This window comes from Biomphalaria glabrata, chromosome 7 (genome assembly GCF_947242115.1).
Source record: "Biomphalaria glabrata chromosome 7, xgBioGlab47.1, whole genome shotgun sequence".
Classification (NCBI taxonomy): domain Eukaryota; kingdom Metazoa; phylum Mollusca; class Gastropoda; family Planorbidae; genus Biomphalaria; species Biomphalaria glabrata.
This window is the reverse complement of record NC_074717.1, coordinates 37,029,422-37,056,084: the sequence shown is the minus strand read 5'-3', so window position 1 is coordinate 37,056,084 and position 26,663 is coordinate 37,029,422. Positions and strand designations below refer to the sequence as shown.

The 26,663-nt window shown below is 34.9% G+C and overlaps 2 protein-coding genes across 6 annotated transcripts in view; one reads left to right on the top strand and one right to left on the bottom strand.

Moving 5' to 3' along the window:
• Nucleotides 1-1,082: 1,082 nt before the first annotated feature.
• On the bottom strand, nt 1,083-9,385 carry LOC106066956 (homocysteine-responsive endoplasmic reticulum-resident ubiquitin-like domain member 2 protein). Its single transcript, XM_013226059.2, has 9 exons — nt 9,219-9,385; nt 7,907-8,069; nt 7,699-7,776; nt 7,448-7,561; nt 6,935-7,053; nt 5,999-6,148; nt 4,247-4,570; nt 3,671-3,803; nt 1,083-2,905 (listed from the first exon to the last, which is right to left on the bottom strand). Exons 2-9 carry the CDS (start codon nt 8,048-8,050, stop codon nt 2,735-2,737), a joined length of 1,233 nt encoding a protein of 410 aa, XP_013081513.1. The 5' UTR covers nt 8,051-8,069; nt 9,219-9,385; the 3' UTR covers nt 1,083-2,734.
• Nucleotides 9,386-9,526: 141 nt separating this feature from the next.
• LOC106070396 (uncharacterized) overlaps nt 9,527-26,663 on the top strand; it is a 35,595-nt gene continuing 18,458 nt past the window's right edge. Inside the window, exons 1-11 of one of the 5 annotated variants that reach the window (XM_056034582.1) lie at nt 9,527-9,660; nt 17,087-17,365; nt 17,585-17,737; nt 18,231-18,436; nt 18,620-18,749; nt 19,780-19,935; nt 20,500-20,620; nt 21,306-21,528; nt 21,990-22,139; nt 24,063-25,206; nt 25,493-25,564. In XM_056034582.1, coding sequence (XP_055890557.1) covers nt 17,093-17,365; nt 17,585-17,737; nt 18,231-18,436; nt 18,620-18,749; nt 19,780-19,935; nt 20,500-20,620; nt 21,306-21,528; nt 21,990-22,139; nt 24,063-25,206; nt 25,493-25,564 — 2,628 coding nt within the window. In that variant the 5' untranslated portion in view covers nt 9,527-9,660; nt 17,087-17,092. The other 4 variants (XM_056034579.1, XM_056034581.1, XM_056034580.1 and 1 more) reach the window with 4 other exon arrangements.

The window sequence follows — 26,663 nt, the reverse complement described above, 5'->3', positions numbered from 1 at the left end:
TTAGCGAAACCGCTCTTTAAACATAACTATTTTCTCCATTAAAAAAAGTCCAGATCTTGAATAATTGTGATAGACATGTATCTTTTGAACACATACTAACATCTTATTATGAAGATGCTTGTCACATAACGGGTTTATCCGTATTTACAAGGGAGTTTGTATAAAACAAGAAAATACTAACAACTGAGCTCTATTGATGGATAAAATGCCGTATCAGTGAAAGCCGGACATTTTTCAACTGAAGCCAAAAAAAAAAAAAGAGGACGCGTCTCCTTTTGCTGGACGTCTGGAGACCCTAACTATTCTATTCATGAGTGATGCTATGAACCAACCCTTGTACCAACAATCGTTAAATCTAGATTTTTAGATGAAAAGAAACTTTTTTTAAATATGCATGAGGATGTTAACTCATCATTTGTATTTGTTCATGGGGATTTTTATAAATGTAGTCTACAGATTGACAGTTTTGATAAGTTATGTATTTTCAAAATGTAAACATTTGCGTGCACCATTTAGTACTGTAGAATCCTAGTTTCAAACTGCTCCGTTTGTAATAAGTATTTGGTTGGCTCTAGTAATGTTCCATAGTTTCCTCGAATGTAGAAATTGAAAGGGATAGAATATAATTTTTAACAAAAAAATTCTACTTTATGTTCCAATAATAATGTGAACTAAACATTCATCTTTTATTTTATTAATTAGTCTAAACTTTTTTTTTATGGGGGTAGGGTGAGTATAAGCGAAAGTATCATTACTGATACTTAGTACTAAGAAAAAATACAATAAAATTGTTAGTTTATTTTAGTCTTTAGATGAAACATTGGGCTTTAACATTCAATTTTTTTTTATTAAATCATTAATTAATTAAAGAGACCTTTCTGAAATTTCAATTATGTGTGGCACAAATTTAGGTGAGAAATTTCAGAGGATATTTAAAAATAAATTATTGAAATCGTTCATTTTTGACTATGACAAAGGTGTAAATTAATAGTAGGAATTGATATACATAAAAATTCTAGCAAATATGTATTAAAATAATTTCTTCCTGAAGAAGAGTTTAACAAACAAAATAAACAATAAAATAAGCAACTGTATTTATTCCATCAACTATGAACAATATCACAAATGAGGCTATGAGGTTACCAACACAGAAAGTAGTACAAACTAGAGCCTCAAAGCAACTTATCATTGGCTGTCTCAGAATATTGACAATAAAATGAGAAATGTCTACATGTTGGATTTCTCTTCAATCACATTTCATGGTTTTCTTGTTGATAACAATTAACAATTCTAAAACAGTCACGTCTTATTTAAATATATGTATATATATGTATGTTGAGTGGGGGACCTAAAAAGTAAACAGTTTCAGATTTAAATGATTTAATAAACAATTATCTGTGCCAGCCAAAAAAAAAATGACAACAAAATATAATTAGTCCAAAAACAACAAGAAGAGAAAGTAAAATCACAAATTTGCAATAACACAACTTATGAAATAAAAATATGAATAAATTAAGAAATTAAAAAAAAAAATGTATTTAAAAAATTCAACAAGCTTAACTTCTATTTACTGAGGAGAACGAACCCACTTTCATTAAATATTCAATAAATTCAACAAATGGCAGAACTATCAGGTCTGAATTGGAGACACCAAGCTCTATGAGAGATGTATTTACATTATGAACAGAGTGCTGGAAGTCAATAAAGTCCTCTTTCCTCAACATGTGAACACTGAAACTTTTGGCTTCATAAAAATGTGAAATATAGAAGAAAATGAAAGAAAACTCTCCGCTGGTGACTTTTTAATGACCGGCATGTATGAAACAAAAATTATTATTTCCAATAAAATGGTGTCTGAGGAAAACAACAGGTTTAAGTGGTAATAATTAAATAATTAAAAATGGCATTAATTAGGAGTTCACATATAGCAGTAGCAAATGTTCTGATTGACAAGACAGAGGTAAAAAGCTTTTACAATTGTATTGCAAACATTTATTTTACTGAACTACTGGGAGGGTCAATAACACTTTTGTTCAATTGAGGGGAAATGTGAATATAGCTTAAAATTGATAACACAAATGCATATATAGAATCATAGTGCATGCCAGATACAGGAATCACTGAAACTTCAATTCAGCAAATGTTTTTTATCATTTTCTAGTGATATCCCACCCACAGTTAATTCTATGAATAGGATAAAGACACTGGGCTTTATTACATAAATGGGATCGCATCACTTGGAGATCTTTTTTTTTTGAATTGCCAAGCTACCTTACTGAAAAGTTAGGACTAGTTTTCATAAAACGAAATAATAGGTTAATAGAGACATACCGGTACCTTATTGTAATTATCAGTATTTTGTTCATCTCTACTGTAATATTCTAATTTAGCTAGGATTTCAGTGCTGACAGTTTACAAGAATGAAACCTCAGACTGTATAATAATAACAGTAATGATACTAGGTCAAAACAAGCAGCTAGACGGAAGGTTGGTTGAACCTTAACTCCAGAAGATTTTTTTTCTTCCCCTTTTTATTAGTTAACAAACAGCAGTAAATTCCGTGAGTCCAGAACACTCGCCTATTCACATTAAGCAACACAACACTGTATGACTTGTGAAATGATAAGGCAATGTCTGGCTGAGTCTAACAAGTCCACGAATAGCAGAGATGAAGATGACTGTATACAATAGTGTCACTAAAGCCAATGAAGGTGTTCACTCTCTCCAGCCAATGTCAGTTGGCCTCCAGCAGCTCAGGTGGAGTGGGTAACAGAGACATGAAGAAGGACTGAATGGTAGTGCATACAAACAACAAGGCCCCATAAACCCTGTTTCCTTCATTCACTTGCTCTGCTTGTGCATCTTGCTGAGCATCTTCATTCGGAGTTTCAGTCCTCGGCTCCGGCTGAAATAAATAAATACATAGATCATAGTTCAAAGTAATAGCCATTAAAAGTGATAAAACATTTATTCAAACAAAGTTTCTGCCTTCTTCTTCAGGGATGGTAGTGAAGAGGTGGCAGAGTGGCAAAGTGCTTCGCTTCTGAACCGAGAAGTTTCATGTTTAAATCTAGGTGAAGACCTAGATTTTGAATTTCAGTTTTTTTTTAGGATGCCCTTGAGTCCACCCAACTCTAATGACTACCTGACATTGGTTGGGGAAAGTAAATGTGGTTGGTCATTTTGCTAGCTACACAACATCATTGATAATTGTTGGCCATAGAAACAGATGACCATTACATCTGCCCTATAGATTGCAAGGTCTGAAAGGGGATTTTTACTTACATATATTTTAAATATATCTTAACCATTTAAAAAAATCTGTTGTTTTTTTCACACAAGTATGAATTATCTAAACTAAGAAAATTTAAACCAATGTTCTGTTACAGAAATGGCTTGGGAAACCCTGACAATAAGACATTCTTTTATTTCAATGTTAAGGAAAAGGAAAAATAGTAAGAAAACAAAATGTAATGATAAAACATGCTAAATTAGGTCTCATCAACATTATTATTATCTCTAACTATTAGACATGTAGTAATTTTATTCAAAACACCCAATTAAACCTTTAGTGATGAGTTCATTGGAAAATGTGACAAAAGATACATGACATTTTTATTCAGTGAAAAACATTCCAAAACCTGACATGACCCACCCTGAGTGCACTAACCTCATTATCTGAAGGATTTCTTTCTATATTTGGCTCAGCTTGGTCAGGTTGCTGCTGCTGTTGTTGCTGTTGTTCCTGTCGTTGTTGCTGTTCTCTCTGTGCCCTCTGCCAATATTTTCTCAATTTCTGGAGTCTAAAAAATGAAATAAAAGACATGCACAAATTAAAAAGTTGCTGCTTTATGGAATGAAATTTTAGGGGTTGAAGCAGCTACTTATGAACTCCATCCTCACAATAGAAAACTCTGTAATCATAATAAAGATTTGTTTAAAACTACCTTTATCTAAGCCCAGCCTTATATTTTAACCTTAACCAATCAATAAATTTTTTATTAAAAATAACTTGATAACTACAGATAGATTTAACAATTCAACGCAGTCCCAAGACCTCGTATAGGAAATACGATCTCATATTCTTTTTTTATTTCTATGCTCACATTATAAACCCTTATGTGTGTTACACTTAAAAGTGAATAAACAAGACTGTTTTAGTGTATGATACAAAATATGACAATTTTACTTGCGACAAGATGTAGCCTAAATCAAACAAAAAAATATTTTAAGTAAAGGTACTTACATATAAATTGAAATGGATCCAGCAAAGACAACTAAGAACCTAGTCAAGTTGGAGTAGAAGAACAGGATACCCATGAAAGTGAGGAATCGCATAAAGAAGTAAACATGATGTAGCCAATCCCTTGGCTCCCCTTCTTCTTCATCATCCTCCTCCACACCACCCTGGGCATTCATTCTCACATTAGCCCTGGCGGCCTGGCCAGCAGCAGGAACCTGCTGTTGAGGCTGTGCCTGTCTGTCTGTACTTGTGACTGGCTGGGGTGCAAAGTTTGGAGGAAACATTTGACCAGCATAAGGTAATCCTGAGTAGTATGCAGCCTGATAGCTGTTGAATAAAGGTAAGATGAACACTGCATTCTTCAAAATTAAACAATCAATCATAACACATTAATCTCTAGGCTAAAAGGCGCATCCAACTGATTTATATATTTTGTTTTATGCATCTTTTCTTTTATCATCTGCTCCTAATTCATTAATTAAATGAAGATGGGCTTTCCAGTAGCAAAAACCAAAAGGCAGACGACCCAAAGGCAGACCCCGAATGCGATGGATTGACGATGTGGAAGCAGATCTGAAGCAGCTTGGCGTTAGAGCGTGGAGACAAAAGGCCCAGGAGAGATCTGAATGGAAGAATGTGCTGAAGCAGGCTAGAGCCCTCCATGGGCTGTAGCGCCACTGGGATGGATGGATTCTTTTAACATTTTCAAGAGCATATGACAAACAATTCAAGAAATTTATTTTTTTTAGGTTTCTTTTTCTCTTTCTTGTGCTTTTTGCAATAATATTATTTTTAAGTTGAGTTACAAACTTCTTCAAAATGTAAATGTAAGCTGTATTCATCTTTTAATAATTCTTGATTTTTTTTTTTCAGTTTGATTTAAATAACTGATATTTTAAGAGAGAAAAATCTAAACTATAGGCATTTTAACTGAAAGCCTAATAAGTTTGTAATTTGAATTTTATTTTTGCAGATATAATGAGCAAGCAACAGCAAACTATCTGTGCCTTATTTTTATTAACCCTATAAAGCCATTTAGTAAGAATCATCATGGCTATTGTTGAAGTGCCACATAACCAGAATCATCTATCAAGAATGTGAATTCTTGTTCAGCTAGGATATGACACAAATACCTTTAGCCTAGCAGCAATGTATTATCTATTGAATGTTAAGGGTTAAGTTAGTCTAATGGACCACATTTAAAAATGTAAATGTCTAAGGAGCATGTAGAAGTCACCATGTCATTGACCTATAGGGAACATTCAGATATTACATGATGCAAACAAAATCACCATATTAACCCCTTTCCCCCCGGTATATCACAAATTTCACTCTTGTCTATCCATTCCACCTCATCGCCATCAGCAACAAGGACTGAAAATTCTCAGAAAATTCCAAAAAGTTTTATAAAATCACACAAAAATAAAGAACATTTCGCATTATTGAAGTGACTTCTGTATTTTAGAAGTTCCTTTACATTTGTGATTGCTTGCAATTAGCTTTAGACTGTACTTAGCACAAATATACTAAATTTTGATGATTTTACAATTTCTAATTGATTTAGGTTTGTTTTTTTTAGTGTTGGAAATAGTTCTGACCGATGCAATAAACATTTTTTAAAATATTTTTTATCATTTATTGACACTTTATATTTACTTGAAACTTAAACTTGTTATTTCATTTGAAAAGTTAACAATAGACAGCAAAAGCAAAACCATTAAATATGACACTATGAAACAAAAATGAAAATCTTACTATTGCATATACTGCATCATGTACTGTGAATAAGCATAGTTCTGCATCATCCAGGCATACTGTTCAGGTGAGTAGTGGTATTCAGGGTTCATGTTGGTGACTTGTTCTTGGAAAGTATTTGTATTGTGGATATTATGTGGCATATGCTGTCTGGATAATAAATTTAAAAAAAAATAATTATTTGTTGCAAAAATTAAGTGAATTTAGTTTTTACATGCACACTTTAAGTACACAAGGACTCTAAAATAACAGAACAGTTATTTTATTTTTTTATTGCAGGCTTGAGGTATTCATTGCTTCCATTTATTGCTAATAATAAACATCTTTTACTATCTTAATGCACATTATTGCTAAGCATTTTCTTGAAACCATATTGATTCTCATTAACAGTTTTAGTACTGAGTGCATTCAAATTTAATTGAAGTAAACTAGAATGGTGCATATGTTAATCAGCTAAGTTCACAAGAAGAGCTAATATTAATATTATTGCTAAATTTAAAATGACTAGGCTCTACAACATCAAAAGAAATTGAAGGAAAGAAGTTATAGTTACTATTATTCACACACACACAAAATAAATATAAGGCAATAAATTTAAAAGCTGATTTCATTTCAATCCTCAGAGAGGATGACTTCTAATTCAAATTTGTAAAAACATTTTATTTATATGTAAAAAGTAAAAGTAAAGTTCCCCTATCAGACCATGCAGTCTATAGTGCAGATGATGTTAAGGTCATTTGTTTCTTCAGCCAGGTCAGGTTGGACTCATGGGCACCCTAAAAATGAGGAAATTCAAAATCCCAGTCTTCACTGAGATTCAAACCCAGGACTCCAGGTTTGGAAGCCAAGGGCTTAATCACTTAGCCACCGTGCTCCCCTTATTTATATGTATCAACTGAAATGCTCTTATTTTACTTTACTTTAAGCTCAACATACCTAAAATTGTGATCATCTCCATGACTCTGTGTAAATCTGTGCCTTAACCCTTCTCCCAAGATGTTAGGTGTTGCTTCTGTTCTGGGGGTATCTACATTTGAGGAAGATTTGTGAGGACGCTACAGTTATAAAGAAAAAACTTCATCAAATCAAATACAAACAGTAAATGTAAGATTACAATTTATTAAATTATTATTATGCATTAGTAATACAACACAACTGTTATCCCCTTATTTATTTACTATAAAACAAGTTTATCATTCAAAAAGGAAATAAAATATATATTTAAAAGTCACTTTGTAGTTTTTCTTTATTGTTTTTTGTGGGGTTTTTTGAGTACTTAAGTCTTTATAAATTTACTTGTTAATGCTAAAACCTTTAAGAAAAACAATGACTTTGCAAGTTCACTCAAAACAGGAATTCAAGGGATTAACTTCAGTACGTGTAGTTCATTGTGTAACAAAGGGCAATCAAAATGTAACAAGGGGTAATCAGTGTGCCTGAAATACTTACTAAGTTTTCAGCAGCTACTTTAGTTTCAGAGGCACTGGAAGGGGAAGAGTCTGCGCTAGATGAACACACTAGATGAACAGTATGGATATTATTGGGTATTTCAGAACCTTCATACTAGATGGAAGAGCAAACATTACATTTAAAGAAACAATAGAATTGCCAACATTGTATTGATAAATAATCTTTTTTTAATGTAAATATTATATTTTTTATGCTATTTTAAATTCATAATAATTTTGTAATATATTTACCTGGCGTAAAATTTCTTTCAGCGTGAGATGATCCTGGAGTAAGCGGCCTGAATAAATAAGTCGCTGCTCATTATGTTTCTAAAGAAATAATAAAAAACGAAAAAGATTTTTTTAAATACATCAAACTATATGTTATAAAAAGACACTCACCAAATGACGTGATGTTCAAAATGTCGAATTTAAGACCAGTAATCTCAGTTTGACTCACCGGTTTACTTGGATAGACATTTTCTAAATGCTGTTTTAATTTCTTTATTGTCCAGCCAAGCATACAGTCAACTGTTTGATCTTCCATGCGCTGATTAGGGGCTTTTATTGTGAGAGTTACAGGCATGTCTCCTGTTAAATCCATTCTGTCAGTCTCTACTAATCTTTGGTGCAGAACAAAAAAAAAAAAAGAAGACACAAAAACAATGATTACAGAGACTGTGATGTTATGGGAAAAAGAAAACACATTAGTCATAGTTAATAACTAGCAAGAATATTTTCAAACAAAAATTATTGGTATATATATGCTTCAATAAAAGGCTTCAAATATAAGTCACATTACAAAACAGTAATGATATATATCTAGATTTAACTTCTATCTAAAAACTTCAGCGTGTCTCTTACGAATTTAACAAAACCACTTAATTATTAATCATCTGGTAACAATTTTACTACTGGCAGGTAGCGTAGCGGTGTCAGTAGTCTAAAGTTATAGTTCATGATAGATCTAGTCATTCTTATTATATAAATGAAAACTCTGGATCTAGATCCAGTCAGTAAAGGCTAAAGGTCAACTGTTTCTGTGGCCCACTGTTACAAGGGCGTCAAGTGGAAGCACAATGGACCTCATTTACCAATCGTAAATAAACACATTGTATTTAGTCATGTCATAATATTGATAAAACAATGAAAAATATATGTATCAAGTGACAGCCACTGCCACTATGGATTACATAATATAATTTGTATAGAAGATACATAGAATCACGTGGCTAAATGTTGTTTGTTTACAATTGGTGAATGAGGTCCATTAACAGTTGCAATGAGAGTGTTATGTGGTCAGCACTATTACCAATTCCTTTACTCCTTTACTTTTACTAGTCTTTTTTTCCCCCAATTAATGTCAGGTAACCCTGCATTTAGGTAGCGATCTACCGCTGTTCTGTAAGTCAAGTAAGTGTAAGTCAGTGTAAATTAGATTGTCTAGATTTAGTCAGACTTATTTAGACACTAGCTCACTAGGCACTAGGTAGGTGACTAGACACTATAGTAAGTAGGCAGTCACAGTGAGTAGACTCAGTCTGAGTCTATATCTAGACAGTGAGTCTAGATCTACACTCATCATAACTAGATATACTATAATACTATGTGTATCGTAACACTGACTACAACTACAACTACAGAGTTAACAGAATTAACAGATTTAGAATTAGATCTAGATTCTAGATGTAATGTATAAATGTAGTCTAATTTAGACTCATTTTTTTAATATATCTAGATAGTTATAAGATAACTATAGCAAGCTTGTTTACCTGTAATTTTCTAAAATCCTGACTGTAGTGTAACATAAGATCTAGACTGGATCTAAAGAGGATTTTACTTTTGTTTCCACCGTGCTCTAGATTCTAGAATCTAGATCTTGATATGGCAGTGTAGGGTCACCAGGAAAAAAAATTAATAACAGAATGACGTCATGTGAACCTTACTAGGCGAATGTTGATTGGGTGGCTAAACTGTTTCCACGTATTCGACTTCCGTAAAAAAAAAAAAAGTTTACGTTTATGGTTTAGCTAACTATCTAGTCAGCTTTCGGTATCTTTTTGGTTCACCGGAGACATGTCATAAATATATATTTTTTAAAATTAGACATCTAGATCTAGAATTCAAGATCTAGATCAATAATGCTCAGCCTTATTCAGTCGACGGGCCATTTTAATTTCCGCAAGTCGTGTCGCGGGCCACATCAACAAAACGGTAAAAAAAAAGAAATAGACAATAAACCATTTTTTATTACAAACCCGTGAATCTAGATCTAGTACTTAATACAATTAAAGTGTATCCTAAACCAACTTTTAAATATCCGGCAACATATATGAGACGCCGAGTTGGAGCCCTGAATCTAGAACTCTATGTGTTCGTCCGTGAGACGATTAGGTAAAATGGGTTTCGCCTGAGTCCTCACAAAATAGGTATATGCAATTATTGTGATCATCGTTAACGCTTGTTTTTGAAGATTTGGAAATGTTTCTGCAAGCTACACAGAGTAGAAATCCATTCTATGAATCACTTGAAAGTTTGTCAAGCAGGGACGTTTAGATTCGTAATTCAACCAGTTTCACCTCTGTCTGGGAACTTGACACATTGGCTGCAGATGGATTTTCGAAACGACGAACATTGTTCAATCTGAACACGATCATCATCGCCTGGTCCAGACTGAACAGCTTGCCCCATAGACTTTGCTGGTGAATAATTCAATAAAGCAACCGAGGCTGGGTCCATTTGACTCAACAACTTTTCTTATAACTCTTGCTGTCAACCATTGGCCTACTTGTTGCACCATTAGGAGTCACTCCCATTAATTTCTCCCAAGCAAGAGAAAGATCCTCTGTGACGATTAAAACTTCTTTGGCAAAACTTTTCTAGTGGTGGTCCCATGCATATGCTCCTCATAGCTACTAACTTCTCCGATTTCAAAACTGTTGTTTTTACCGCGAATAAATACCAAGATTTTAAGCAGTATCTGAGATGAACTCCGATTGCTGACAAGGCAGGGAGACCTAGGTCTCCCGTAGTGGCCTGGTTAGGAACTCTGCTGTGTGGCGTAGTGCCTCACAGCTTGCATACAAAACTAGTTGACCATTGGATGCGTCCCCCCGCAGCTCGGGGATGGTGTCAATATCGGTGCCAATTCATTTACCCTAACATAGAGAAAGATCCTTTTTTTTTTTCTTTTTTTTTTTATGAGAGGGGATTTTTATACACTTTTTGCCAACGTTTCAGCGGACCGGATAGAGCCGGCCCGCTGGCCGTATTTTGGGTATTACTGGCCTATATTATAAAACTTTCTAAACAATCACTTTTTTTTTTTCGAAATAATAGCAACACAATTTAGAATGTATCAATTCCCTTTGTGAACAAGTTAAACACGCGACAAGAATATAATAATAACAATATGTTATCCAATGATCAAGTGTTATCCAGTTATCTAATAGGCCTATCCAGTGAACTATTACGAGACAGCTGCAGGTCACTCACAAAGGCCGCAGGATAAACATCTGAGACCAAATGAAAACCCACTGCCGAGGACAGACGCAGATGGCGGAAAGAAAATCTTAATCGACCACCGGCGGACAATGGTTAGCATATGCTTGCCCTGAATGTGGCAAAATATGTAGGTCACAGCTGGGGCTGCGTAGCCACGGGAAATACTGCAACCATCATTAATCTTCCGACTCGAATGCAAGCCTTAAAAATTATTATTATTATTATTTGGCGGCGAATGATTTATCAGTGAACCAGTTGTCAGTGAACAATTTGTCGTTTGTTTTTGTTTTATATGTTTCGGATGTTCCTTCAGAGTTGAAGATATTTTACTTCCTAGCCCAAACCTCCCGCAGGACGACGGGGGATGGGAGCGGGCTGGGTTTGAACTCTCGACCGTCGATAAATCCGAACGACAGTCCAGCGATCAAACCGCACGACCAGGCAGCCATCCTTGTCGTGTGAACCATTTGTCGTGAACCAATTGTTGGTGATCAAGTTGTCGGTGAACAAGTTGTCTTTCATTCAGTTGTCGGTGAACAATATGTCGGGTGAAAGAGTTATGTTAACGAATTTGTCGGTGAACGAAACGTTTGTGAACGGTTAGTCGTGTTTCTGGATACCTCAACTCTATGATATATATGAATATATCATAGAGTTGAGATAACAATTTATTTAGAATTATTAGATAGATCTGCAAAATAGTTTATTTTACATAATGAATTGAAATAATCTAGATTAATTATATTATTGCGATTAGGAAAATACTCCGTAAATACAAATAATTATTTCTTGGCAGTTTCTTCGGTACTTACTTTTTATTTCCCATTCCTCTCTCCCCTCTTGAGATTAAAAAAACAAAAAACACTAGATTTCTATAAATAAGCGCAATAGGATTTTCCGATTCTGTCTCATACGGTAGGAACACAAATCGAGATCGTAGGAAGATCTATATCTAATTCTAATAATCTATTTAAATTTAGTCTATTATATTTAATTTATCTATTTCTTTGTATAGATATAGAACTAAGAATTAAATATAGATCTAGACTCTGTAATTAGATCTAGATTTAGATTATTATTATTAATTACAGTATCACAGTACTGAGTATCTAGTCTAGAATTTTATAACCTAGAAAAATAGTTACAATACAGTGTTACAGTTACAGTAGAATGGCTAGATCACTAGATCTAGACCTCTGACCTGGACTCTTAGTCTTAGATTTATAAATTTATAGATTTATTACTTTTACTTTTATTATAATATTAATAATTAATATGTGATAATTATGTGATTGTCAATTCAACTGACAACTAGATCTATTTCTTAAATTCTTATAAAATTTCTAGATCTAGAATCTAGAATATTTCTAGAAGTAGTAGAGTAAGAATAATCTAGATTTCGATACTACACCAGTAAAGTAGGCTTAGTCTAAGTAGGCCTACTTATATATTTATAAGTACTTGGGACAGTTATATTGTTGCCAATGTTGGGTAAGCTCAGTTTGAAACTAGATATCTATATTCTAGTCTAAGTTTAAAGAATTAAGTTGGACTTAGAAAAATCTAGGGTAAAATCTGTAACGGACGTGGGAGTACATATATACATTTTATATATATACAATTTTCATGACAGTATGGATTGACAATGGCCTAGCTCTCTACTCTGGATTAATGTCAGACTGGTGAGATCCCTGGTTATGGACACATTCTTGCATGCATGTGAATCTTGGAAGCTAACTATAAAATTAGATAGGAGGGGACCCTAGCCAATTTGGAATCGAAATACTAGATAAGAATCCTAGTTATCACCTAAAAAAAACTGCATCACAAAAAAGAAAATTCAAAAGAGGGTACGTTGAGAATTGAGCCCTACAATGACCTGCTGAGGACACTCAGAAAATGCCAACTTCCTGCAGGGAACAGTGCTAGAAAAAGAAGAGCCAGACAGAGGAAGCAATAGGAAGACAACATCAAAGAATGGACAAGCTTATCATTGAAAGAGATTCCAGTGAAGGTGAAAGACAGAGAAATGGAGAAAGACGTTCCAGCAGACTACGGCATAGGTGAAGGTGAAGGATAATCAAAGGTTGTAAATTTTAAATAATTATGATAATAATATTTGAATTACGTTGCTTATTCTCACTTTGATAATTTTTGGATGTTAGATGAACAATTGATAGAGGATAAAAACATCTAGCATATCCAATGAAAGTACAGATGCCTTTGCACCAAATGTCAGGGAATTATGACCCTCATAAGAAACAACACTCAAGCAACAGTAAAACATGTACAGAACAATACTGTATACAGATATCGACATGCAGGAAATACTTCTTTGGAGAGGAGGAACTAAGTACACCATCAAAAACTTCTATTGCCCACCATCTTCAACAGCAGAAATAGACCTACAACTACCACACTACACAAGGACAATGATAGCTGGTGACTTAAATGCACACACACCTTCCCTAGGCTACCCACACTACAACAAGCGTGGCAAAGAAATAGAGGATGTAACAAATGCCTCTAACCTACAACTTCTGCAAAACAAAACTTCACCTCCAACTTTCCTCCACAGAGCACACAACACAACTAGCAGACCTGACCTAACTTTTATCTCTACAGACATTACTGACTCTTCTAAAATAACAGTACTTGAAGACATAGGTAGTGACCACAGGCCTATACTCCTCAATATTGGAACGCCAGGTAGATACCAATCCAGCAAAACAACTAGATGGAACTATAAAAAAGCTAACTGGGCAGCTTTTTCACAAGAAACAGACACAAGACTATCAAGCATAATGGAGACAGATGTCAATTCAACCTACACAATAGTCTCCAACATCTTACAAGCAGCAAAAAAACACATCCCTCGAGGCCAAATTAAGAAATACAAACCTTTTTGGACACCTGAATTAGATAAATTAGTAAAAGAAAGAAACATGGCCAGGAAGACTATAGAAAAAAAATCTACTAGAGAGAACAAGACAATTTTTAGCGTACAACAAATTGACAGGGCTTATAAGATACAAAATTAAAACAGAAAAAAAGAAAAAGTGGATCACAACATGCGAACAACTAGATCTAAACAAGGATGGTCGAAAGGCCTGGACCCTTCTGCACCGGCTAGCAGGGAAGAAACAAATAACAAACCCCCAACCTATAAAAGGCACTGACGACATAATAACAGAAAACCTTAAAAAGGCTGAAACCTTCAATAAATATTTTGCCAGCATTAACAAGTCAAAGCCAAGAAAACAACTAGACCAGGCCTTTAGTAATATCTTAAAGAAAGAAGAAAAAGCTCCAACAGTCAACTGTCAGATCTTTGACACTCCCTTCACTCTACATGAGCTCAATACTGCCCTAAAAAGCCTCTAGTCAAGAAAATCCCCTGGACCCGATAAAATAACAAATGAAATGATTCGGGGACTAGGACCTGAAACTGTATACTTAACTTTATCAACCATACATGGAAAACTGGAGACATACCACAGGAATGGAGAACCGCAAACATAATACCCATTTTAAAGAAAAATAAACCACCTGGAGACCCAAAAAGTTATAGACCAATATCTCTAACATCCAACATTGGCAAAATGGCAGAAAAAATTATCAATAACCGACTTTATTGGTGGCTAGAAAGTACTTGCTCACTCCACAATGCACAAGCTGGCTTTAGGAAAGCAAGTAGAACAGAAGACCACCTCTTTCGTTTTATCCATGACACAGTAGAAGGGTTTCATGAAAACAAGCACACTACAGCAGTATTTATAGATTTGCAGCAAGCCTATGATAGAGTGTGGAGAAAAGGTTATTTTTGAAAATGAAAAAAATGGGCATCCTTGGAAGAATGTACAGCTGGATTAGGGCATTCTTAAAAAACAGAACCATCCAAACCCGATTTGAAGGTACCATCTCTAGTAAAAAAAAGTTTGGAAGAAGGACTACCACAAGGTTCAGCCCTTAGCTGCACTCTCTTTCTAATCTTCATGAATGACCTCCCGGAGCTCATTTTGGTCAATAAGGCACTTTATGCAGACGACCTTTTAATTTGGACTAGAGAGAAATATTCAGTGCTAACTAGATCCAAATTAAATAGAGCCCTCACAACTATCTCCACATATTCAAAACTATGGAAAATGGAAATAAACAAAGAAAAGACAGTTTATTCAATCTTTAGCCACAGCAACAAAACAGCAAAAAGAAACTACATCCTAAAAATAAACTCACAACCAATAAATAAAGAAGAAAATCCAACATATTTTGGTGTAAAATTAGACCAAAGACTGTCTCTAAAACATTTTATGACAGATTTAAAAGAAAAGGCATCACAAAGATTAAACATAATACAAAACCTAGCAGGAACATCCTGGGGAGCTGAAAAGAAAACCTTAAGACAGTTATACACTGGATACGTCAGATCTGTCATGGATAACTATCTCTCCTTAAAGTAGCCACCAACAAAACCTATCAATCATCATTATACACAATCCAAAACCAAGCCTTGCTTCTAATTAGTATGATAACTACTCACACAGCAGCCTATGAGATAGACTCCAATATTGAACATCTTAAGGCGCAACAGAGCAGCATCAGAAGCTTTTGAGAGATACAGAAGGTTGGAGGATGATCATCCTAATAAACTACTAACACAGAGAAATTGGAAAAACGACCAAAAAAAAAGCAAAAAAAACCTCTGATCCAACATATTGTCAAACTAGCCCTAAAATACCACCTACCCAATAACAGAGAAAAATTACCAGATTTTCAAACATAACGCCAGAACCAAACTACAAACAACCAAACATTAAAACACATTTACTAAATAAAACCTTAACAAAAGAATCAAATCCACTGGAGCTCAAAGTTGGCATGCTCAAAGTAATTGAGAGTTATCCAAAACAGCTATCCATATATATATATATATATATATATATATATATATATATATATATATATATATATATATATATATATATATATATATATATATATACCAACGGATTGGCCTTCAAAGCCACCATCAATGCTGGTCTTGGTGCCTTCCTGGTCTTCCCTAAAAATAAACACTTTGAAATAAGTGCACCCTGTGGTGATTACTGCTCAAACTTTCAAGCCAAAATTGAGGCAATTACCATAGCATTACAGACAATGGAAAACAAATTATATGAAGGAGTGCAATCACCATCAGATATTGTCTTTACAGACCCCCAAACCACTCTGCAAGCACTTAACAGCAGCACCTCAAACAGCACAAGAGAGTTGACAACACTAAATGTGATAATCCATCAGTTGATATCAAAATTAAATATCAATATCACACTACCGTGGATCCCTGGACACATTGGCATCATGGGAAATGAAAAGGCAGAAAAGCTATCAAAGGCAGGTTCATCTATGGAACAACCAGATAGACCTGTAAACTATCTCACCCTAAGGTCAATGTTAGTCAACAATCACAAAGAGGAGTGGCTCAACCAATGGGCATCAGGAAACACAGGCAGAGCCATGTACAAAGAAATGACTATGCCTAACAAACTGGACAGTATTAACTTCCTCCCCCCGCAAAGAACAATCTCCATTTTTCCAACTAAGAACAGGACACACACCTTTATTAAATTACCTTCTGAACAAAATAAACTCCACACAACTCCCCCTTTGCAGACACTGTGCCCACCCTTATGAAACCGTAAACCATATTCTCTTTGAATGCCCCTTCCTAATCCACCTTAGGCAGACCCTACTTCCACTACAGCCCAACATGACCAACACCCTGTACGGCAGGACTGAACAACTGAAGAAACCAGCACACTTTTTTTCCTTGGCACAGTCTGCAAAAGAGCTCACAGCTCATCAGCAATAAAGCAGGCTAGAAGAAGAAGATTCAATGAAAAATATCTACTTTGAATAACAGTATAGCTAAAACTGTGTCACATCTTATCATCAAGATCATTATAATTGAATGGGGTCAAGGTTATTGAAACAATGTTGATAATAGTGTCAGTAGGCTTAAAATATATAAGACTACTATATTGAAACAAAAATAGAGGTTCTAGATTTTAGATTTTTTTTTTAGAATGGGCTTTTTAATCTTTCTTCAAAATTCTTTTTTAATTTAATTTCTTTGCAGGTTGAAATGCCTAATTTTATAGGTAAACTTGGGGGTTTTGTGACATCAATGATGTCAGGTCGTGATCCACCGCCAGGTGTGCTGCTAATTGATGAAACTGGTGAGGAGGAGCACATACCTTCAGTTGTGAAAGATTGCCAACATCATTTAGTAAATGCAATTTTACAAGGGGCACCTACTGAAGAAATTATCCAAAATCTTATTATGCTGGACTGTCCAAGACTTGAAGATAAATATTCTATTCTCAGTGTGAAAGAACTATTGGAACTTAACAACAGGGTTGGTATTTAATTTTTTTCTTTCATTTATTGTTTCATTCTGTAAATAAAGAAATTCAAAATCTTAGTTTTCACCTAGATTTAAACCCAGAAACCAAGCGCTTTACTAATCATAAAACCTTCAAACAATTGCAAAGGTCCCTTTTGTTTTTTCTTAAGTTTTGTTAATTTTCTTAGTTTTTTTTTTGTGTCATTATTTTATTTTATTGATAATCCACAGAGCTTACAGGACTTAAAGAATATCATTACAGGTTTGAATGCCATTTTGAAGTATGCCAAATACCTTATCAAAGAGCCAGAGAAAAGGACTGGACAATGGAGGAACATTTCTTTCCATAACACCTTTTTTCTTAAGAAAATCAAACCTTTCAATGTAAGGCCTAACTACATTTACTTTATATATATACATGTTGAAAAAAAAATTATTGCATTAAAAAGAAAATGAGAAAGTTAACATTTTCAACTTTTTTTTTCAAATATTTAAAAGATATTTTAAAATGATTTTTTTATACTGAATAAAACTAGCAAAAACAAACCTTAAAGAAAATACTTTTTTATATTGTTTAGTCTTCTTTTTGAATGGGTTCTCCCACGCCATTGGGGTGCATAGTGCAAAAAGCTCTCTCCTTATAGATTGATCAAATTATCTTCATGTTTAAAGTTTGCAGTTTCTGTAGCAATTAATGTTTAAACAGGGAGGGGTTGCTAGCCCCACACCAAACCCTCATTTAGGCTTGTTACCAGCAGTGGCAGAATTCCACCTTTTATAACAACACATAAACTATAGAGGCATACTTTAATCTTTGTTTACTTTTCATTCATCTGCTTAACCAAATCCAAATTCTGTTTATAAAAACTTATAACAGGGTTTTGAGATTATACTGGAGCAGCTTGGTTACACAGAGCATGTGAGCTTTGGATTGAGGTTCCCACTTGACAAGGAACCTAACAAATCAGTGGTGGTCAACCTGATTGCAGACATGCTTTTATTTAGAAAAGAACTGTTAGACTACCTGTTTGATAAGCACCCTCACAAGCAAATTTTTGAAGAATTACTTCCCCAAGAAACAAGGTGAGAAGTGTAGGTTTCTTCGTGCCAAATGAGTGTGAATGAATCTTAAACTATGCATGCACTTTAAAGCTTGTAAAACTGCGTCACCACACCCCAATAATACTTACAATTATATTTACAATGTACATTTATTTTGAGAAATTTCACTTTTTTATTTTAATACATTTTTTTAATACATTCTAGAGATGAAGTAATGGCCTTGGTATTGTCAGGACTTAAGATAGAAGATGAACCAGCTGATGTTTCAGGTCAGAGCTCCATGGCTGATTATGAGAGTCATTATAGAATGTCAACATCTTCAATGTCTTTAAATGTATGTAATTAACAGATATACCATTCTCACAATATTTAGGATTTAGTTCTAGTTATATGTTTACAGGAAAAGTGTTCAGTGCTATAACTAAATCTGACATCGGTTCTTGATAAGTTATATTTTTTTTTACCAGGACACATGTGTGCATTGTACTAGCTATCCATTATTGTGCATTTTATATGTGGAGCTGGTATTGTGTGATGTTTACTAGTTGGTCATTTCTTTTCTGTAATTGTCCTATGAGTTGAATCAAATACTTTTGGAACTCTAGGCTTATGGAAGCCTCCATCTGCCTGTCTGAACAAACTTCTGTTTGGGAAAGATCCAAGCGTAAATGTTTGTATCCCTAGTGCAGATGGCACGTATCCTGAGGTGCTTCAGTTAGAAGTGAGGCCAAAGGCTGAGAACACTGAGGAAACTTCCTCATATTCCTTCCCTGTTCCCCAATGTTTTGCTTCCTTATTGGCTTAAAAATGTTTTGTTTTACATAATTCGGATGTTCCTTCAGAGTTGAAGATAGTTTACTTCCTAGTCCAAACCTCCCGCAGGACGACGGGGGATGGGAGCGGGCAGGGTTTGAACCCTCGATAAATCCGAACGACAGTCCAGCACGCAAACCACGCGACCAGGCAGCTTATCATCTCCTCTAACAGCCGTTTCCATCCAAGGGTCACATTGAGGCTGAGAAGCATCTAGTAACATATTATGAAAGCTTATGCATGGGTTGTAGAATATTAAATATTTTAATATCACAATACTTAAAGCACAGAATTAAAATTCACAAATTCAAGAGTTTGAAGTACAACAAAACTTTAATTATCTTCCCTGATTTCTTTATCCTTGTTCCTAAATGGCCCAAAAGATCAGGATGACATGACATGCCAGTAAATGTGTATGATTACTTGACTTGGGTATTAATGTTGCTCTTAAATATATTAATATAAAATTGCAAATTCTGAAATAAAAGATGTTAACATTTTCTTTTCTCTCACCATTTAAATTTAAAATATTATTTTTATTTTTTAAACAGAATGTCAATAACAGCTCTAGTCATATAGCTGGAATCCAGAACATGGATAATGTAGATACCAATGTGACTAAAGAAGTGACATCAGCATGGGAAGCCTTGCCAGATGGAGCAATCAAAGATGAACTTGATGCAATGAATTTTGTTAAAGAAGAAGGGGTAATTAAATAATGAAAAAAGGGTCAATATTGTAATAACAAAAGCTGTTTTATTATTCAGGTAGATCATCCAGGCACCACAAGAAAGGACCTGTTTATTTCTTTCCACTTTCTGTCATCTGTACTGTCTTGGCCTCTGTACAGCAGTTTGTGTTCTATCATCTACACTGTCTTACCTTGTGTAAAGCAGTTTGTGTTCTATCATCTACACTGTCTTACCCTGTGTAAAGCAGTTTGTGATCTATTATTTATACTGTCTTACCCTGTGTAAAGCAGTTTGTGACTTGATGCTATTTTTCACTTCTTCAAAAAAAAGTATTTCATTTGCCTATCTTTTCCTTACATTTTTGTTGCATCCTCATCCTAAAACTTTTTATAATAATTTATAGCTTTTACAAAGCACAACTTTCATGCTTATAGCCTGCTCAGAGCACTATGGCCCAATCTCATTTGTTGACGTGTGGGGGGGGGGAGTATATTAATATCCTTTTTTTTTAATGTAATGATGACTTGGGTTAAATTACTTTAAATAACGTTAGAGAACAGTTTTCACAATGTTTTGCAGACTTCAGATAAAATTTCTGAAACACAAGCCATGCAAGATCTTGTTTCACCACAGGAAGTGCCTGATGCTGTCCCTTTAGTAAGTGGAGAATGCTCTTCGTCTTCCAGCAGCAGACGTTTGGGTAATTATCTCAATTTGTAAGGAATTGATTTCATATGCCAAAGATAAAATTTGTGTATATTCAAATTTTTTAATTTTTTTCTTGTATAAGTTTTGGTTTCAACAATTTCTTTTATATTTGTTAATCTCATCTAGTCACCCAGTAGGTATTATCTGACGCAAAAGGCTTCACTAGTAATGTGACTTAACTTTAAATTGCCTTATTATAACTATAAAGTTTCTAGAAAATTGTAGCTGTTCATTTTGCTCAATATTCAAGGGTTTAGCTATGACTAAAAATATTTTGTGTGTTTGATGTTAAGTCTCCCAACCATGTGACATAAATTTATACTCAAATTAACATGCATTAATGTAGAGACATAGGGGTGGGGTGGCTGAGTGTTAAAGCACTTGGCTTCCTAATTGAGGTGTCCAGTGTTCGAATTCGGGTGAAGCCTGCAATTTTTTTTTCAGGATATTTAGGACCCATTGTCATGGAAACTGATGATCTTTACATCATCTTCACCATATTTTGCAAATGGCATACTTAACTTGTAGAGACATAATCTATGAAAAACAGTTGTATGGGATTTCTTGATAGTCAAACACTAAATTGTGTTTACCAAGAAAACTATTAACCTTTGTTATACAGACTACGAAGGAGTAGATTATTTTTGTGTTGAAAGAACTTTTTCTTTGTGTTTAAGTGTGCTCTGTGTGCGGGGAAGAGGCGACACTCTTCTGTGCCAACTGCTCCAACAAGCATCTGTGTGACAACTGCAACATAACCTGGCACAAGCATCCATCACGCCAGAACCATAAGACAGAGCCCATCAGTGCACTGACCAGCATAACCGGTGAGGGGTCAGTGCAGTATGTGATTGACCCAACTTATGGAGTGTGTGCTCAAACAAACCCCAACCATACCAAGTAAGTATGAAATGGTACTGTTTTCTAGTATTTTTTGGGGATGAACTTATCATCATTTTTTTTTATTATCTAAAATAGGTTATTTAGTTCATTTACAAAATTCTTTAATAGGACATTCACCCCCTCCCCGTCCCCGTTGATGGTCATTCGTTGACATACAACTAAGCCAATGTAGGCGTATTATATTTTTAATTAAGATTTTTAAATAAATAAAAAAAACTTCTCTTCTGTAAGCAAAAACTCATATAACTTTTATTAAATTTTACACAAATTTAACTTGTGATGAGATATAGATCCAATAATCTAATTGTAATGAAGTAAACTGTTATTTTACAAATACCTCTTGTATGTGCATCTTATTTTTTAACAAAATTTAAGTTACATTTTTTTTTCCCTTTGAGACTGAAAAACCTTTTTCTTGTTTGGTGCTCTTCATCCTAGTCCACAAATATACTTTCCAGGTTTGGTAAAAAGCAACAGACACTTGTGGTGGATCAGAAGAATGACTCAAAAGCTTCAGCTTTGAAACAGTTTGCCCCCCACAACGTTTCAAATTTAACTCAACTTGTCTCTGAACAAGATTATTTGTCTGGACAAAATCATTTTAATAGGTTTGTATCTGCTCATACAATCAGTTTTAATGAGTTGGTCAAATGTAAATGATGCTTAAATTTGAAGCATCAACAGTGTTGGAAAAGTTATAAAGTATACTCATTAAGAAAGATATGTAAGCTTTTATAATTATTAAGTAGTAAGATAAGGTAAACATAGCAGCCCATGTGGACAGATTGTGTTAAGAGTCACCTGTTTCTAGGTCAATAGTTAATGAGGGTGTTATGTACATGTTGCTTCTGTTTCTGCTTTGTTTAGTAAGAGATGGAGTTAAAAAACAATATCCTTTTTTAAGATTTTATATGGCCATTAGGATGTTCAATTCTCAGTTCTTTTTAAGCTTAGGAACTTGCTCAAGTTTGGAGTAAAATCTTGGTCACTACCAGAATTTAGAACTTCATAGCGGTAAACCGCTATGTTTAAGAACCGGGTTCCCGGGTTTGAGTCCTGATGAAGACTGGGATTTTTAATTTGGGGATCTTTGGGCGCTTCTGAGTCCACCCAGCTTTAATGGGTACATGACATTAGTTGGGGAAAGTAAAGGCAGTTGGTCGTTGTGCTGACCTCATGATAAACTTGTAAACCGTTGGCCACAGAAACAGATGACCTTTACATCATCTGCCCTGTAGATCGCAAGGTCTGAAAGGGGAACTTTACTATAATAGACCTTAAACTTAAAATATTCAGTAGTATGTATATACTAAATATTTAAAGCTGAAAATTCTTATTAAATATTTCTTTTTCTTAACTATTTACGAATCACTTCAGAATGAATAGCACAAACAAATAGGACTATTACATTATAATATTAAGAAAACATGTCAAAACTAAAGATTCGTCTTAAGGTCATTATTCTTGTAGCTATCATTGTTGTACTGTGTATTTATGTAAATGTTTTTGAGTGTATCAACTCTCAGCTATTGTTGTTCCAATGGTCATTGATATTTTATTTGTGAGTTGAGGTTATACCAACCAGAATGATACATGACCTCATGTGGATATAGTTGCTTGGTCACAGAACTGACTACCTAACACACTCATTAATTATTGACCTAAAAACATGACCCTATCACCATCTGTCTACATGGGCTGCTATGTTAACATAGTTTCTTGGCTAAGCTTACATATTGTTTTTTAATTTCTTCTTCATCTGCCTCGTTCTCATTTTCATGTTGGAGCGTTCATATGACTAGACCAATATATGAGATGAACTGCGCTGTGGTTTCCAAATCAGGGAGCTCTCCATATAGACTTTTGGTCTTGGAGTGTTGGCCAGTAGTTTTTACTTTCTTGTCCCTGCTCCTGGCTCCACAGGCAGAGATAGAAGAACCACCAGCTCACTTGTGTGGGCTCCTTCAAGGCGGAGATCCCAGCCCCCTAACTGCGTGGCGGGATTCCACAGGCAGGACGCCACATCTATTAGAATCGTTAGTGAACACCAACATAGATGAGGTTGTATGTCAATATGTTATGGGCAAGGAGGTCCATTGACTCAAACTTCAGCCTGCTTTTCTTTCTGGGTGTGCTCCCATAGCCTTTGATCATCCAAGATCATCTGCAAGGCAGTAGGTGTTTATTTTTGGAGTTTTCTCTCCTAGATGAACTGCTATCCCTAGCTAACGAGTTTCATCTACCTGAGTTTAGAGTTAGAGTGCCCTATACTTGCTTTTTGCAATCATTTCCCTGGATTTCTGAGATGTTCTTAGTAAATATTCTAACCACTGGAATACTCCACCTCATCCTCCATGACTGCAAACCAGTTGGTCCGTGGCTGTTTATTTGGTATTCACAGCTTACCCTTATATCTAAGTGTCCTTCCCCTATCTGCCACCTGGGGACATGCTTGGTAGAAGGTGGTAGCTCCCCCAAGTGTTTTTTACATGAGTATGCTTTACAACAGACATATATGTTACTATTTCCAGAAAACATCTCCCACAGCAACCAGATGACTATCAAATTCTTGACTACCAAAGAAGTCAACAGAAACAGCACTATCCGTTTCCACCTCACTTACCCCCCAACATGGACCCTTACAGATCAATCAAAGAGCCTACCTACTTCTACCAGCAGCAGAGGAGCATGTACCCACCATCACAAATGTTTCGGGGTCACCAGCAGCCTATACCCCAACACCTGCTGGACAAGAATAGCGATGTCCAAGAGTACATGCTTCACCAAGTAAAAGACCAGGACACAAGACATGTTTTCCACCCCAGTCAGCGAAGTGGACATTTTAGCATGCTTGGACATTCGAATCAGTTCCATCCGTCTCAGATGAGTCCAGGTGTAAATTCTTCATTTAATATTGCTTCTGGCAACTTGCAACAGTCTAATTTGTTGCATTACAATCCACAAGACAATCAGAACAATTCTTACCAGCTGCCTTACTCAATACCTCCCCCTGTTCATGGCACCTATTTGTCAGAAGTTAATCACATGGAAGACTTTCACACAGCCTACCACCCCAATGCTAGTTTCAACCCACATCAGATTCCCCAAACTTATGGTCCAGGTGTCAGGCTCCAGCAGAACCTTGCTCAAGTGAGTGGCCTCTACCAGGAGCCCCAAGACCCAGCCAGCCTCAAAGTGATGAGGCGCCTGTTACAAGAGCAAGATCCTCACAAGAGACGTACCAAGTGTGAGACTTACATTGAGGACTTGGACTTTGATTTGAAAGAACTAGATACTGAACTCAACCATAAACTCTTGGAAATTGAAGATTTCTGTGAGTCTGAAAATTTCAAAGAGATGATGAAGAGGAAGACAGCCATGATGAAGGAAAAAAAACAGTTGGAGTCATTCTTAACACAGCTAGACACCAACAGTAATGCCAAAAGTAAAATCCCAGTAACTCCTGATGCTCTGGCTTCCAAACAGAAAGGAGAGATAAGCCAACAAATATTTTACCCTCCAGAAATAGAGAAAGCAACTATGAAGCTAAATACATTAGCAATTTCAAGCTTTGGTGGCCAGAGTCAATCAGAAGTGTTTAACAGAACTGGGAATATTACACCAGCTGTTCCCTTGCATCAGACAGCATCAAATATAGAGAAGGCTGGTTCCAAGGTATGAAACAAATAGCCTCATTGGCTCAGCTATACTTTGAAGCTTTGTAAACTAATAATGTATTTTATTTCTAATTATTACGACCAATTAACATTTGATTAGTTTTATGAGAAGATATGCTATCTTGGCAATTTATTGATCTTGTAATTATAATAAGAGAAAAACCTGATTTAAAGATAACAAAATGAAAGAAACATTTTTTTTTCAGTTAATGTAAATGTTTGATCAAATTCTAGTCTTAAGTATTATGTAATTAGAAATTGAATAGTTCTGTGTCCTCTTGTAGCATGTCATGGGCAATATAGCAGTAGAGCTCAGTGCTGCCAGAACACCAGTAGAAAACAGTCCTGAAGAAAGGGTGAGTAGATGGAAAAAATGTCTTTGGTAGAACTATAAATAGTCTTTAGTATTAGTTACTAATTATGATTATAATTATATTTCCTATTTTAAAAGAATGTTTTACTAACAATCCAGAAGTATTGTTCAAATTTTTTTGTTGTATTTTAGACTTTTTCATTTGTTTTCAAAAACATACTCAGCTTGAGTTGTTTGTTAATTTAAAAGGTTTTCAATATAAGTGGTCAGTCCATGAGTAAAAACTTGTCAACATTGTTCTTATTTTATTTCATTTAATTGACAGAGGTCAGCATCATTTTTACATTTTTAGTCTAAGAGACCTGTTTATAGAAAATTTAACATTCAGACTACAAAGTATTTTATAACAACTTTTAATGAAAATATACAATGGCTTACGAAAGGAAATACTTGAAACAAAAAAGTAAGTTTACCTTTTCTATACGCAAAGTGTTAAAACTTTAGAGTAGATACCTACTCCTCTACCACCAAAGCGAAGGCCACCTTGACCTGCAATATATGTGGACGGGAGTGTCTCTCCAAAATAGGGCTCCACAGCCCGATGAAAAAGTGTTTGAGATGAACCACGGTCATCTTACGACTGAAGGAGGCCAATGATGATGATTGATGATGAGATGCTGTACATGCTCATGAAATGAAAAATGTAATTCAAAACTTAGATTTGTTGGATTTTTTGTTTAATTTATGTTAAAAAACCCTTTCAGAAGACAGGCAAAGAAAAGAAAACTGAAATAAACCCCTAGAGGATAATGGCTTTTTCTGCATTTGAGGTGGTCAAATATTCAGTTTCCATAGTCAAGTGAAATGCTGCACTAAATCTTCAGAATCAAAGACAATGCCTTATTATTATTTGAAGAAAAAAATTCTATTTACTTATCAGTGCCATTTTGAAACTAAGGCATGAGTTAGGCTGATTGCATTATTGAATCAAACTGTGAGAAAAACCCATCAATTGTTTTGATTACTAAAGGAAACAAACCTAATCAGATTGAAAACACTTTTGTTTATGAGCAAACACCAATTACAAATACACTAAATATAATAGCTTCTTGTGTGTAATCAGGCTACAAAACTAGAACACA

What these genes read in the sequence shown, in the direction of transcription:
- LOC106066956 (XM_013226059.2), bottom strand. Translation starts at nt 8,050, where the DNA reads ATGGATTTAACAGGAGACATGCCTGTAACTCTCACAATAAAAGCCCCT. An exon ending in ATGTCTATCCAAGTAAACCG is followed by an intron (nt 7,777 to 7,906) that starts GTGAGTCAAACT and finishes TTATTTCTTTAG; the next exon opens with AAACATAATGAGCAGCGACT. An exon ending in TGAAAGAAATTTTACGCCAG is followed by an intron (nt 7,562 to 7,698) that starts GTAAATATATTA and finishes TCTTCCATCTAG; the next exon opens with TATGAAGGTTCTGAAATACC.